The following is a 15,879-nucleotide window of genomic DNA, read 5'->3' as shown; positions in this document are numbered from 1 at the left end:
GAGGAGGAGGAGGGAGGGGGGCCCGCAGGAATGAACGGCCGGATTCCGTTAGTCGGTGGGGCTCCCGGTGTGGATGGAGATGGGGTGAGATAACGGGATAGCGGGGGAGGAAGAGGAGGAGGAGGAGGAGGAGGAGGGGGGAGACGGAGGCGCTTACCCTCTGACAGCTCCAGCTCCAGCTCCGCCAGCCGGGCTCGGATCTCCAACGGGATCGGCGACGCCTCTCGGTCCGCCATTCGGCTCGCTCCGTCGCAAACACCTCCCCGGTTGTGGCTGCTGCTCCTGCCGCCCGCTCCTCCTCCTCCTCCTCCTCCTCCTCCTCCGCTCGGAAAGCTGCTCCTCGGCGGCCCCTCCTCGGCGGAGGCGCGGAAACGGTGCGCGGCGTCGAGGGAGAACAAAGGCGCTAAATCTCGGTGCTGCTAGCGGCGGCCCGCCATGGCGCCCGGCTCCTCGAATCGCTGCAGACCCCGGTGGCTCGCTCGGCTCGGTCCGCTGCCGTTGCGGTGGTCGCGGCGGCGGCGGTGATGATGATGATGGTGGTGGTGGTGAGGAGGAGGCTCAGCGGCGTTTGCTGCTCCTCGCCGCTGCTGTCACGTGACTGTGGGGAGGCAAGGAGGGAGGGGGGGCGGAGCCGAGCATCACCGGCAGGGGGCGCAGCGGCAGACCACACCTGCAGGCCGGCCACACCTGGTCACGAGACAGCGTTCAGTTTCACCATTAGTTTCATTTATTTACTTCATTGCCCCAAACATTTTATTATTTTATTTTTTATTGTTATTTTTGGTCCAATTAACTTTATTTTTGCATTATTAGTAAACAATAGCTTTTTGTGTTTTTAAATTTTATTAATAACTTTTCTAGTAATTTTAGTTCGATCGTTCTCAGTTATATTATTTTTTTAAACGTTATTATTTATATTACCTTTTTATTAACTATGTTTAGTGTATATTTATTGCTTTTATTCTAATTGATATTTACTTTTTATTTTATTATTAGCAATATTTAAATTTATTATTTTCTTTCTTTATTATTGGTCATCTTTAATTTCACACTAATATTTTTATTTTATTTACTTAAACTATTATTAGTGTTTTTATACCTTTTTATTCTTTTATAATCTTGCATTCATTTATTTCTTTATTTTATTATTAATATTGAATTAATATTGTAATAATATTTCTTCATAATTTATAGATTTAGTCATTTTAAAAATTTACCTAATTTAATCTGTTTATTTTTCTATTATATTTCTATTACTTTTATTATACGTTATTTATTTATTATTATTTTTAACAATATTTTATTTTTAGTTTAGTAATATTTTATAATTGGTAATTTTATATTTTATTAATGTATTTATTTTACTCTTAGTAATCTTTATTCTTCTTTTCAGTTGTATTTATTGATAGTAATCTTTTAAAAAAATATTTACTTAATTTAGGTAATTTTTTTTATCATTAGAAATCTTTCCTTTCTTTCTTTCTTTTCTTTTTTTTTTTTTAAAGTTTCATTTACTTCTTTATTATTTATTTCTTGTGTGTGTTCAACAAAGTCGAGGACATTTTCCCTTCTTGAGAAGTCACTTAGTGGAAACTTCTAAACCTTCCAACCACATTTTAATGCCTTCGTCAACAGATGCTATTTAATTCTGTTTCTCAGGCACATCATTTTTCTTTTTTTTTTCCATCAGTTGTTTTTTAAATAGCAAAACATCACGAGTACCTTCTTATTTGGCATAAACACGGTCTGATGGTGGAAATACTACAGCCTGCATCAGAGAAAATAAAAGTATTTCAGAAACAGGAACTCACCTGGATAATGAGGTCAACGTGTTCTTCAAACGAAAATGGTCCCACATTTGACTTTCTTTAACGTTTGTGTGACGTAATGTCCCGCTGAATGTGGAGATAAATCAGAAGAAACCGTTAAATCTGACCAAGAGCAGAAGCAGACGACACCCTGAGCTTCCTACCTTTGATTTTAGCTGTTAAAGTCAAACACCGTCTGCACAATTAGACTTAATTAGGCAGCATTTGATCAGAGATGCTCTTCTGTTTCACGTCTTTCTTCTCCTCAACGCTGAGCCTCTGCTTTTAATGGGGTCATTCCTTATTGTGGATACTAAGCTTCAACAGAGTAATGTGATTAATATTAAAGGTCAAGGAGCCTTTAATTAAGTACAGTATGATGGAATGAGCCTGATGCGGCTGCGACACATGACTGAGCATCGGTTTGTCCATCTAACACAGCGTATTTCATTAGTATTCTTGGGCCCATTCATTAGGCCTGTAGCCCTGCAAGAATCAAATCATCCTCATTGTAAACAAGTGCTGCAGCCTCATTATGGAGTAATCAGTGCAATAACGGGCCTCATCTGCCACCTGCTGGTTGGATCAAGGAACCACAATAAAGGCGTGAAAGTCACATTACGCAGGCTTTTATAAGAAAGGACACTCAGTGCTGCTCCTGTATGCAAATGTGTAAATGCGGTGTTGTGGTGACGAGAGGCTGACATTAATCCGACTGATGCATCGACACACAGACACACAGAAAACGTTTAACTTCAAAGGCACTTCTTTTTAATATTTGTTCAATATTATGTACAACTGTACAAGGTAACATGTGCCACAAACGTTCCTGCTGTTACATTTAAAACTTCATATTCCAAACAAGAGAACACTTTCATCACTACAATCTAATTCAAGTTCTCAAATACAGTTCAAGTTCTTTGCGCTGAAACAGTGCTGGTTCATGGACACTCAGTAACTAACCCGCTCAGCTAAAGGCCACCTGGAGTGAATCCTAAACCCTGGACACTGTGGCACAGAGCTACACCAGCTAGACACGACACTAAAGCTTCAACACGCAAAAGTGTACATAAAAATATGGCATAAATGAAATTCTAAAATGAAATTTTAAAAAAAATCATGCAGAGATACAGGACTGGTAGATATTCAGCGCTTTTCAAATTCAGTTTGATCCCTCGACTAGTAAGGTACTTACTAATGCACACTGGACCTCGGCTCATTACAGGCCTCAACATCTGAAAATGGAAACAACCTGCGTGACGAGCACTAATATTCATTAAAAAAACAAAAACAAACATTGTGTGTGTCCACATGTAGACTAAAGAAAAACACAGATGTATGAAGGGGAAAAAAAATCAAGAAAAAAAATCACCAAATCGAGTTTAGAATCACGACGGCATCCTGTACAGGGAGAAAGAGAAGAAGAGCCGGCGCCATCAGCAAAACAAGGATAAATCAAAATCAAACCTGGCTCTCAATAAAATGACCTCAACCTCAAATAAAACCAAAGTAAAGTAGCAGATCAACATTTACACGTTTGTCAAAACTTAACTTAAAACTACATTAAAACCTGAAAATTTGGCTTCAAAATCCTGAGCGAAAAGTCAGAATTTATCAGTGGGTTGGCTTCATATCCGACCTAAATTCAGTTGATTTGAAATCTGTGCTTTGTGTAATAATTCCTCCTCACAGTAAATCTGCAGCCTAACGACAAGATGAGGACCTCATAACATACATGTTCAGCTTCTTAGACACTCATAAGACAGAAAAAAAGAAAGGAAGGAAAAAAAAAAAAGGTCACAAGTGTCTCTTTGTCCATCTTATCTGAGGATGTGTTCTTCCTCGGAGGACGCCTGGTCAGCGGGCGGCGCCGGCTCGCTGGCTGAAGCTCTCTGGCAGATCTCAGCGTAACTCGGCTTCTTGGCCTCCTGGACAATCGGAGCACAAAGTCAGGATCAGTCTCACAACAATCAAGTCAGAAAACAACACTGAAAAGAATTCAAAACTCAAATGTTGTAAGTTAAATTTAGACTTGGCAGCATATTAAATCAGAACCTGGTTATTTTATACTGAAATGATGAGATCAGACTTGGATCAGAGCAGAACTTCATCAGCTGGTGATTCAGCAGAACAACAATGAAGAATAAAACAGCGACAAGTCAGCTGCTGCTTTTAACGGCTGTTTGTAAAGTCTACGCTCTACTTTGTGTCCATCAAACTGAACAAAACGCAGCCACGCTGATGACCCCTTTGATATGATGTCAGTTACTCAAACTAAGTTAGACCTGCTGTTTGTGAAAACGTGGAGGTGTTCACAGGGTTGTTACTCGTGCCACCAACAATAACGGATCTGTTCTGGAAGGCTTCATGTAGAGCCTTTCTCCTTGTGAAAGTAACACCAGCGACTGTCTGAAAAATCTGACTTTGGTTGAATGAGAGCACAAAGACACCCGACCAAGCTGGAAATTACAGCTTTAGGAATTGATTGATGCCATTTCCACATAAACTGGCATCATATCCACTGACAACACTAACGATAGAGACAAATGAAAAGAACCAACAGGAACTGAGCGGGTGTTTGTGAGTTTGTGCTACGGTTTGATCCTGCTTGTTGTGGTGACAGACAGATGTGGGCAGATGTGGACTTCAAACATGAAACGCTGACCTGCAGTGCTGCTCTAAATCATCCATCCAATCAGTTTAAATCATTTAAACATTGCAAATATAAAAACATAAGCTCAGCTGGCACATGCCAATGCATACAATGTAGTATAAATAAAAGCAGTGTGGGAGAGGAGCTGAACCTGAGGTCTGACTGCGACTGGTTCCTGTGGGAGCTGAACTGGTTCGGCCTCACTGATCACCTCTGTAACCTCCTTGACTTTCCTGCAGAGACAAACAGAACAATCTCAACACACACAGCTGACACCGTGACAGCTGGAAAACTGTCGCACATTAACACATGAAATATCTTTAGAGCACAATGAGTGGGTAAGCCGGAGCTGTGGCTGTGGACTGTTCATGGTGTTTAAAGTGACAATGAGCAGTAAAGAAATGGTGAGGAAATGTGAAAATGGAGCATTAAGTGGAACAGGCAGAGCAGAGTCGAATCAAGTCCGGCAGCATCCGGCTGCTGTCTCAGAGATACTCACTGCTGTGGGGCCGGCTCCGGCTCTGCTGGCAGCGATGTGTCGAAGCTGCTGCTTCTGACTGGACCCTGAAAACACAGTTCAACCAACAGTGCATTTATATGTGTGTTTGTGACTTTAACAGTCTGGATTCTGAGGACGAAGAGTTCCCTTGATGACCTGACACTCAGTGAGCAGCATGTGTGAGAGACTTGATACCTTGGTGCTGCTGTTGGCTGCAGGTCTGGGTGTTGTGACGCTGTTTGTCGTAGAAAGAGGAGGGAAGCTCGTCAGGCCGAGCTCAAGAGGAGGAGACGGCTGACGAGGAGGCGTCTGACTCTGAGGATTGTACAGACACAAACAAAGTGAACCTAAACAGCAACGCTGCTCAGTAGCTGCTTATTAGGGATCAGCTGATGTGTAGTTTTTCAGACCTAATGTGTAAAAATCTTGCTGCAAAAATGTAGAATGAAACCAAATCCAACACAGAACTTTCAGTTAAAAGAGAACATTTCAGCATTCCTCCCTCAGTGTTGACAGGCTCTTATTCCTAACATGTAACCAGGTAGATGGTGCTTTGGGCGGGTGACTACAGCTGCATCACAGCAAAGCTTCTTACCTGACTGTGGTGAGCAGACCTCTCCCAGGTCCTCTGGTTCTCTCTCCTCCTCTGGCTGAAGTTTCCTCTCCTTCAGAGCACAGACACACAGTCTGACTGATATCTCTGCATTAACAATCTCTCCTCTAGTCTGGGTTTCTCTTATCAAGTGACATCATGGCTGTTATTTTAGACTTGGAGATGTCTTTTGTTGCTCAGGTGGTCAAAGCAGTTCACTCTTGGTTTGACCGGCTGAGACAACTGACCACCATCAGGTCATTCATCTCCTCTGCAGACTTACAAAAGGCCATGACTGCTTTCATCTCCTCCACACCTGACTATCGTGGTGTACTTTATTCTGGTATCAGCACACCAAACATCCAAACACAGAAGTTAATTTAAAATGTTGCTGCCAGGCTTTTAGCATTCACCCAGAGAAATGAGCTCATGTCTCCCGTTCTAGCCTCACTTAGCCAGTCTGTTCTGTAGCATCATGTTGCTATAGGAGGAAAGAAACGCTCTGGCTTGCTTGTATTTCTCTAAACCAATCATAACCGTCTTGGTCGGAGCTAGGTGAAGGACACAGCTTCGGTGTTCTCTCAAAACAGTGACGGGTGGAAATGTTTTGGTGAAACATTTGCATGCAAAGAGACGAGTGCTGTGGTTGAAATGAAGAACCCACAGAAAGAAAATATAATTACAAACAAACTCTGAGGGAACTGCCCCTCTGTTTGAGCTCATGTCAAGGCTGCAAGTTTGTTTGTGAAATAAAAGTAAAGCAGAAAAACCACAGGGTTTCAAATGTATATGTGATGTTAGCTGTATTACAATAAATGTTCCTTTTGTCCTTTTATTTGCTTCAGCTTGCTAAACATGATTTATGACATAAGGTCTATTTCTGGTTTGTTTTTCAGGAGCTCTCTTGACTCTAAGAATGCAGGATAATTACTGTCGTCCATTTGGCTTCGGACTTAGAGCTCTTGGTTAGTTTGTGAGAAGCCAATGAGAAGGTGAAATGGACCAGAACTACAGGGAGGATGTGACTATTTCTGTCCTTAGTTGGGACTGAATGAAGCTAACTACAGGCTGTAAGGCCAGAACGCAGGACTTCTACTTAGAATCAAACGTCTGTTACATGCAGGCCAAACAAGTTAAAACTGAGCTCCATGTAACTCTCTCTGTATGTCACATCACCACAGGGTTTTACACACACATCGGCGGTGATGTGTTTTGTGTTAGCCAGCGATGACTGGTTTGTCAGAGCTGAAGTCACTGAGTCACTGTAGCTACGGAGACGGAGAAGTCTGCTGCAGCTAGAAGTATGCTGGAGCTGAAGGAGAAAATTTAGTTCCCGTTTGTTTTCACAACAGGTCATGACCAGCTTCCACCACATTATCAGAATCCTGAAACACCCAAACCTCTGAATCTGAACTGATGTTTTGTTACCTTCCTGGCTCAGAAATTGGTGACATGACTTGCTTGTTCGGCTCCGTCCTTCCTCCTCTGCCCTGACGGCGTGCGTTGCCTCGCGACCGGCCTCGACTCGACTTTCCAGAGGAGAAGGGATCCACCGATGGCTGCTCTGATGACTGTGAGGCGTCATTCTGTTGGGACTGCCAGCGGTCAGAGTTGGACCACCTCGAGCCTCTCCTGGAAGAAGATAATCGTGAGACCTTATGTTGGCCAGCGACAGCAACAGGTGATGACACCAGAAACAGACACGAGACGGAGGAGAAGCTACCTCGGCCTGTGTGGGTTGTTCGGTTTGAAGTTGGATGCTGTAGTGAAGCCATTCATGAACTCGTCCATCAGTAGTGGAGGCTGCTGAAAAAAAACAGCAACAGGCTCATGACCTCGGAGCCAAAACAAGACGAGACACAAACAGCAACAGTATCCACAAATCAAAGAAAATAAACGATGGATGGAAATGTCACCGCATGAGAAGCTAATCAAAGGCTGCATCACATTTCACTGTCCAGTTTTATGTAATATGTGCATATGAATGTTACTGCCAGTAAAAGAGGAGAGAAATAAGTCAGGACGTTAATCTGCCACACATGGAGTCAGTTTAGTGAAGTATTTTGTTACAGGACGTATGAACCACAACAGTATGTGCGTTCCCTGTATTTCACACAGCTAGCATGTGTTAAACTAGTTACAGAAGTTTGTATTTGTAATTACACAATCACACAATTTGACTGTCAACATAGTAAAATAACTGAACAGCCTGTTAGCTCATTCATTTTTCCAACTTCATGCCACACAGGAAGTTGGAAAAAGTCTCCGTAATTCACCAGAAAAATGTTAAAAGTTAAAAATTTTCAATGCATTTGAGGCAAATTCTGGACAAACAGACAGAAGGTGGAGTTTCACCGACACATCAGAGATCACAAACAGAGCTATGTGGAAATAAGGCATTCATCTGCTCCATGTTGTATGCATGTATGTCATAATTAATCACGTTATTGTCACATAATGTAAGCCGTGGAAGCACTCACCTCATCACATTTTTGGTATTCTGTTGCAGCTGAAGCCCACATCTCACTGGTCAAATCGTACAGCGGTTGTGTCGACATGTGGGCGGGGCACGACTGCTGGTAGGAGGTCGGGGGGAAGTAGGAGTAGTGATTGGTGCACTGGTCCAGCTGTGCAGGTCGGTAGCCATTGTTTGGAGCGTAGGAAGTGGCAGCCATTGTTTTGGCCTTAATCCTCACCATGATCGGCTTTCCCTTAAACACCCGGACCTCCTCCCTGAGGTAGGTGTAGGCCTGAAGACGCACACGAAGCAGGGAGACATCATCTAACCACACAAGAGCTTACAAACATAATACTTAAAATACTTAAAGACTCGTTCTGATAGAAATGTAGTTTTTCACCTTGTTGACATGTCTGTATGCTGTTTTTTATGTGTTTTACACTGTGGCTGAGCATTTCCATCTTGAAACCGATGACAGTCTCAAAAACATGGATTCATACGTAACAACCGAAGCGACTGATCCTGACTACTTGCAGTGTTCGGCTTTCTCTGTTATTACAACTTGTCATTGTGTAGCAGACAGCAGTTTTGCGGTGTTTGATCAGAGCTGTAGGTCAGCTGGTGTGTTCAAGCTTCCATGAAGGCAGAAAGAGGCAGGGACTGCTTAGACCTGCACATTCTAGAGAAGTGTAGAGTTACATCAAAGCCGATTCAAAGTAAAAACGGATCAATTTAATGGGGAACAGCAACTTCTAATTATTACCAGAGATGATGTTTTAGGGGTGCAATCAATGACTAAAGGAAGACTTTAGATTCTTTGCACTTGTACGGTGCAAACTAGCAATGAATATGTTGAACAATTCATTGTAAAACTATAATGTTGTTCGAGATGACAAATATCTTCTACCTCTTCATCATTTAACATGATGTCACACTGCTTTATCAACATGCTGTAAGGGATTAGAAATACTGGAGCTGCAAAAGAATGTTATAACGGTCAAATTGAGCAAATTAGCCTCTGCGTTAATGGTTGGGAGAAAAGTCAGAGCTGAGCAGTCTGCAGGTTATAACAAAACATACAATAGAAATAGATATCCAACTCTTCTCATGAAGCTTTCTCAGTGACAAACATCCCTTCAGTCCTCATGAACATAATGAGGTGGCCGGCTGTGTCTTACCTGTTGTGCATCGGCCTCTGATTTGAAGGTGATGAACCAGTTGTCGTTGTTCACAAACTCACAGCTCAGGAACTTGGGCAGGTTCTCCCCTTCAAAGAGAGCTTCCACCTCCTGTATAACACACAGCATTAACTGTGAAAACTTTTTTTTAAAAAAGCAAAAGAAAGCTTTTTATCAGCGTCATTACTATGACACGATGACACTCATCCAGGTCTACAAACAAAGGTGTCTAGTCACAAGCTATTGCATCCGTTTGAGAAGATGCAAAGAATCTGAATTTGCATCAGCGTGTAAGAACTGAGGAGGAGTTGTGCTGTGCTTGTGTAGCTGCTGGACTCTTGCCTCTTGAGGTGTGACGTCAGGAATCTCACGCAGGATTACGACACAGCGGCACTGGCTGGGCCGGAATTTCTGTCCACATGGAGTCACCTGGACCTGCGGCATGGCTGCCAGCCAATGAGAAGAGAGAATGTTTCAGGACAACAACAAACTGCATTCATCACTCTCAGGTTGTGCTTGACTTTTGAATGGCCAATCATAGAATTAATTCTTTTGTGTCGATTTAATACCGAAAAAATTATTACAAATACCGACTTGATTTGTTTTGCAGGAAAGCGGATCCTACCATGAGTCATTTTCTTTATTTTCCATGAAAATTATAATGATTTGAATCTAACACAACCTTTTCAGACCAATTCTGGTTCTAAATCTGCCATAGCATGAGATTACTAATCTGGCTGATGGTAAAATCTCCACCCTGAATAAAACTCAAACACATGCACAGAAACCAGCTCTTACATTTCAGAATATCAGAGATGAGGTCCAGGTCTGTGGTGAGATTCTTGACCTTGTCCAGGCTGGTGAGAGTTGCGATGGAAATGTACTGGTCACTGTCCATCTGAGACTTGAGGTACAGGTCACTGCCAAGGTGTTCCCTGAGGACGGACAGAAGAGCTGCTAAGAGCATCCAGAACTGACGAGTGTTGGTGATGGCGAGGTTACTTAAGGTTATGACATGTTAAAGATGTTGGGCAAACCCCAACAAAACACAATATTCATGTCCAAACAAGACAGGGGAAAATGTCTATGTTGTTGTGTTCCTTATAACTACAGACATGAAAATGTTCGGTGACATGACTTTTTAGTGGGATGAGCTGTTACCTGGTCAGGCAGGACTCCAAAACTGTGGTCAGCTCTTGTCTGATCTCATCTGAAATCAAAAGAGTTCACTACTTGAGCTCACAGAGGCCTTCACCTGCTTCTTTCTTTAACTTGGACACATTTTTCTGTAGTGAAACATAAATACAGTTCATATAAACCTAAAAAGGTGACTAAATCAGATTTCTACCTGAGACAGGTGGGTCGCCAGACTCTCCATTAACTACAGGAGCTTCAGTGGTCATTGTCTGGTACTCCAGGGTTGGATCAGTCTCAGCCAGGCCCATGTTCTGCAGCTGAAACTCTGGCACATACCCTAAAAATACACACCACAATAACTTAGCACCACATAGTAACTCAGGCATGTGTGCGGTCAAAGGTAACTCCAGCTTACCTTCCTGACCAGTCAGATCGTCGGGGACCTGCAGCCACGGCTGCTGGAGCTGTGGGTAAGCAGTCTCAGGGATGTTCAAGTTAAAGCTGTGATTGGTCCATACCTCAGCATCAGGGTTAAGGGCAGGAACAGGAGCCTGTAACAAAAGACACAAACATGCATAATGTTTAGGGAACAGTCAGGTGTCTGACTTTAAAAAAAAAAAAAAAAAAACCTGAGATGCTAAGTTGTATCTGTCACTCAAAGGTGTAACTGAAACAAATAAAATCCACAGAACTAAATAAACTTTGCCTAAATATTAACAGTGAAGAAAAAACAAAAATCTGATGTTGTTTATTTCCTTTATCACATTATAGATGACTATACTTCAAGTTCTAACACTTTATCCACCTATTTAAAATATTTCTACAAGGACCTTTTCAGATAATTGACCTTCTGAATCAGAGTTTATGCAATCTTATTAAATCAAGGCTTTTAGAAGACGTATATGAACCTGAATAAACACTTTCTTTGGAAATGTATTATTCAATTCTTCAGTCAAGCTGTGAATAAGTACCAAGGACATATGCATGAACAATAAGTTGTTATGCAACATTTTTCAAAAGTAAGTATTAAAGAAACGGCCTGCTTTTATTCCAATCATGAATACTTTGTTGTCATCTGTTCAGCGTGTGTTTTGTCTGTGCATGAATGTACCCATAAATAATGTAAATTACTGAGACACTCAAGTCCTTCTCTCACAGAATTTCATGCATCTTTTAAATATTCTGGGAATAAGACAGCTATATTGAATGCTTTCACTCAACCCAGTCACCCCACATGTTGAGTGAACACTTACAGACTGAGTGCAATCTGTGTGCCAGTCCCACACACAGGATCCTTGAGGCAGCACAGTGCTGTAGGGGTAAGCTCGCAGCAGAGCCATGGAGGGCTGCAGCTCCGACACCGAGGCTGGGATCAGCTCTGCGTCGACACCCTTCTTGCTCTCCCCCTGGTCGGGCTCGGCATCAGACGCCCCCTGAGCCCAGCCCTCACAGTTCTGATCCAGGCCCAGCTTGATCCAGGGGTGAGGATAGAGACGGCAGACGGAGGAGTCGGCGTCCTCTCCCAGCAGCTCAGACACCATCTCCCTCATCCCTCCTTCCTTCTCTCCCTCCTCAGCAGCAGCAGCTGATGGTTCAGGACCCAGGAGGTGAATCTCGTAAGAAGGAGTGGAGGCATAAACATCAATCTGACCTGGGTCCACTGCGATCAAAGTGTGATCCTCTTGGCAGTTTAAGGATTCGGTTTTATCATCCTGACAACTAAAGTCATCAGGAATCCTGTATGAGTCACAGGTGCTGCTTGCAGCATGGACGTCAACACTCTGTGGCGGGCTCTCAGGAAGTAAAATATTACAAGTTTCTGTATCAATGTCCCTCTCTAATGTTCTAACGTTCTCTACTGGTGATGTTTTCATCTTCAGCTCATCTATGTCTTCCAAGTCATTTCTGTTTGATGAATCTCCAGATTGAGGTAAACTGTCACCATTTTCACGCTGCAGGTCAGCGCCAACTTGAGGTGTCACACAGTCAGAGGAATAATCCTCGATCTGACCTGAGCCCACTGCGATAACAGTGCAATCCTCCTGGCTGTTCAAGGCTGATGCGCTGTCATCCTGACAGCTAAGGGTATCAGAGTCACAGGTGCTGGTGGCAGCCTGGACCTCAATACTTTGGGACGGGCTCTCAGGAAGTAAAATATTGGGAGTTTCTGTATAAATGTCATTGTCTAATGCAGGGTTCTCTACTGGTGGACATGTGTGCATCTTGACCTCATTCATTTCTTCCAACTGATTTCTATCTGATGAATCTTCAGGTTGAGGTAAAGTGTCACCAGTTTCATGCTGCAGGTCAGAGTCAACTTGAGGCTTCACACACTCAGACGAGCAAATATCGATTTGAGCTGAGTCCTCTGTGATCAAAGAGAGATCCTCCTGGCAGTTTAATGCCGAGGTTCTGTCATCCTGACAGCTAGAGTCAACAGGAATCATGTATGAGTCACAGATGCTGCTGGCATCATGGACCTCATTGCCTTGGGTCGGCCTCTCAGTTTCTAAAATATCTGGAGTTTCTGAATGACTATCACTGTCTACGGCAGAGGACTCTACTGGTGATGTGTTCATCTCCATCTTAAGCATGTCTCCAGAGGAATCTGACTGAGGCAAACTGTCACATGTGTCATGCTGCAGGTCAGCGTAGACTTGAGGATTCACACAGTCAGAGGTAAATATTTCAGGAGGTTCAGAGGTCAGTTGAGGACTGTAGGAGAGCTGCTCGACTGTATTCTCAGATTTACGCTTGACTGACATCAAGACAAGCTCATCAGTGTGAGTCCACGGTGCCTCCTCTACTTCCTCACACTCATTAATTAATACTTTCTGTGGTGGATTTGTCTTCAGTTGGATTTGGCTGCATTCATTCTCAGCAGCACTAGTTTCAGCCTCAGATGTGCTCTGAGAGGCAGCTGAGGAAGAGGGAGGAGGAGCGGTGGGAGCAGCAACAGAAAGCTCACTTTCAGCAGGAGGGGGCTGTGTGAGAGGATCGTGACTTGAATCCTCATCGCTGCTCTCAGACTTCTCAGGGCCCTGAGGAGTGATGCTGGTATTTACAACCACACAGTCGTCACGGTGTTTGGACAACACGTCACATTTTTCATCACTCGTCTCCAGGTGAGCGGTGTTTTGGCTCGTTGCAGGTAAACCGGTTGGACTATCACCTCCCTCAACATGCTTGCTTTCCTGAAGAATAACTGGTTTTGGCTTTGTGATGATCTGTCTGTCGTATCCACTCATCAGGACATCCTGGAGAGGCTCATCTGAGGCAGACACCGCCCCACATTCAGTTTTCACATCACAGCTATCCAGCATATTTTCACGGTCACCAAACCTGGTATTGCTTTTCTGAGAGTGACTGAATGGCAGATGAATATCTTTGCTTGAAGGCTTTTTGCTGCTTAGTTCAAATGTTGAATCATTTGAATTAACATCAGTTTTGATGGATCCACACGGGTGGTTTCTAGTCAAATCTGAGAGATGTGTCACATTAGTGTGGCAGCAGAGGGTGGTCAGCTCCGTGGGCAGCGATGACACGGTGGAGATGTTGGAAATTGACGACACCTCAGTGAGAGTCGTATCTGCTGTGCCGCTGTGATCAACATCCCCGTCTGAAACGTGACTTCTGCAGATGCTCACAGGGATGGGCTCGCTCTGCAGGGGGAGCCTATCCAGCTCAGTCTGTCCTCCAGGCAGACAAACAGCATCCCCCTTTTCTTTGTGGGGCTCTACAGATGTGGGGCTCTGACAGGAGGAATTCAGTTCAGGAGTTTCAGTGGCTGAACGTGAATTTTGGACGTCCTGCTTTACTCTGAGTTCAGACTGAGACGGATCAATGATCAGAGGACTAAAGTCAGAATTCACACTTTGATCAGCTTCTTTCTCCTGGAAGTCAATCGCTATTTCTTCTGTGGTATTAAAGCTTCCCCCTGCCGCTCTGTGGTCCTTCAGGTCCACAATCTCCTCCTCTGAACACAAACTTGTGTTATGTCCACAATCCACACTCACACTCTGCTCTGTCACTGGTATGTCCTCTGACTCCTTCACTGTCTCGCCCTCTGCACACTCCTTCCCCTCCTCACATGCATTTCCATCTGCGTTTGCCATCACTGAGCTTGAAGCATCATATGTGAATTCATGTGTGTCCTTCACAGCTGTCTGGCAATTCAGAACTTTAAGCTGAGGGCTGTCAGGTGCAGATGCCTGAGGGTCCTCACTGCTTATATGATCGCTGGTGAGAGGCAGCGTGTCAGACAGAGAATCCACCAGCTGAGGAGGCACAGCGGGTTGTGCTGAGACGGTTTGCTCTGCTGACAGTGAATTATCAGTATGTGTCGGTAACAAGAGGATGGAAGACTGTTGATCAGCATGTGACTGCACAGAAGCTGCTTCCTCCCCATGTGACTGGTTGGTCATTTTAGGTTCAGTGACATGTGTGTGGTTGTCGGCTGTAGATGCCTCTGAGTGTGATTGGCTGCAGAGCACAGACTCCACTGTACAGGGCGTAGCAGCTGTTTCTGCTTCAGCTGTGAGCATTGACTGTGTTGCTCCAGCTGTTTGACACTGGTCATGTTCAAGGTCGTCTGCGTCAGTTGGACAAATGCTGTAGAAGTTGTGGGTCCTTGTTTCCAGAAGTTGACACAGTGTTGTTGTGATGATGCCGGCTTCCTCACCATCCTCCTTGTTGTGCTTTGCTTCGGGGGAATCCTGTTGTGTCCCCTGACGCTCACTGAACAACGGAGGCTGGTCATGTGACGTCTCACTCGCTGTGACGCTGCCCAGTAACCTGGCAGGAGCAGACCAACCGGTTCCTGGTTTGAGCAGCTTCTGCCCCTCCGTGGACTGCTTGAACCATAATGCCCTGACCGTGGCATTGTCCAGACTCTTCTGTTGGACTGGACTGTGTGTGGACACCTCCATATAGGGAGCCGCCTCGGTGCTGGGAACGGCGGTGCATGTCACGCCTGCCACTGTGTCCGCGTTTGTATGTGTATTTGTGCTGGTTGTGATAATAATAGCCTCCTTCTCCTGAGTGCTCGCTGGTTTAAGATCCCTGTCTGTCTGCTTGCTGCCGTCCCTGCTGACCACAACCGCCTCTGTGTAAGCTTTGTTGTCCAGTTCAGGATGGGTTTCCTCCCTGTCCAGAGGCTTTCCCTGGGCCGGTCCGTCTGGAACACATTTCTCCTCTTCCTCCAGGCACACATGTTGAGCTACAGCAGCAGCGTGTTTCCTGACCTGCTCTGTCGCCTCGCTCAGCCCATCGGGCAGCGGGTGCTGTAACAGGCTGCTCCTCTCAGACTGCAGGCCGGGGTTGAGCTCCTTACTAAAGCAGCACCCCATCTTCTCCGGCCTAGAGTGGGAATAAAACAAAAGACTGCTATGGCCACACACACCAAGAGCCTACACAACATGAGACAAAATCATAGGCAGCTCCTCACGATGGCTCAGCCACATGCAGAAAGAGAAACGACCCTCGACTCCCCCCTGCTTCGTCCCTTCCCTCCCCTCTTTTTCCCCTCCCCTGACCAGAATAGCAAATGTGAAGC

The 15,879-nt window shown here is 44.5% G+C and overlaps 2 protein-coding genes across 2 annotated transcripts in view; both read right to left on the bottom strand.

Moving 5' to 3' along the window:
- The window catches only part of LOC103355343 (disco-interacting protein 2 homolog C-like), a gene marked incomplete at its 3' end in the record, with an annotated part of 72,465 nt that extends 72,229 nt beyond the window's left edge, over nt 1–236 (bottom strand). Inside the window, exon 1 of the mRNA XM_008279091.1 lies at nt 158–236. Coding sequence (XP_008277313.1) covers nt 158–236 — 79 coding nt within the window. The remainder of the gene's footprint in view (nt 1–157) is intronic.
- A 2,320-nt stretch (nt 237–2,556) lies between these two features.
- LOC103355336 (uncharacterized) lies at nt 2,557–15,792 on the bottom strand. The gene is made up of 15 exons (XM_008279085.1): nt 11,579–15,792; nt 10,741–10,876; nt 10,537–10,662; nt 10,350–10,398; nt 9,987–10,123; nt 9,531–9,634; nt 9,189–9,299; nt 8,033–8,302; nt 7,276–7,358; nt 6,981–7,184; nt 5,556–5,625; nt 5,156–5,275; nt 4,961–5,025; nt 4,613–4,694; nt 2,557–3,736 (listed from the first exon to the last, which is right to left on the bottom strand). The coding sequence occupies exons 1-15, from the start codon at nt 15,671–15,673 to the stop codon at nt 3,629–3,631; spliced, it is 5,760 nt and encodes a 1,919-aa protein (XP_008277307.1). The 5' UTR covers nt 15,674–15,792; the 3' UTR covers nt 2,557–3,628.
- Nucleotides 15,793–15,879: the final 87 nt, after the last annotated feature.

The sequence above is a fragment of the Stegastes partitus genome, unplaced genomic scaffold, assembly GCF_000690725.1.
Source record: "Stegastes partitus isolate 25-593 unplaced genomic scaffold, Stegastes_partitus-1.0.2 Scaffold143, whole genome shotgun sequence".
Lineage (NCBI taxonomy): Eukaryota > Metazoa > Chordata > Actinopteri > Pomacentridae > Stegastes > Stegastes partitus.
The sequence above is the reverse complement of the archived record's forward strand: the minus strand, read 5'-3'. Positions and strand labels throughout refer to the sequence as shown.

Bases quoted from the DNA above. Each gene is read 5' to 3' on its own strand.
- LOC103355336 (XM_008279085.1), bottom strand. From the start codon at position 15,673: ATGGGGTGCTGCTTTAGTAAGGAGCTCAACCCCGGCCTGCAGTCTGAG. The intron at 10,877-11,578 runs GTAAGTGTTCAC...CTTTTGTTACAG, and splicing joins ACACAGATTGCACTCAGTCT to GCTCCTGTTCCTGCCCTTAA. The intron at 7,359-8,032 runs GTGAGTGCTTCC...GTTTTTTTTCAG, and splicing joins AATACCAAAAATGTGATGAG to CAGCCTCCACTACTGATGGA.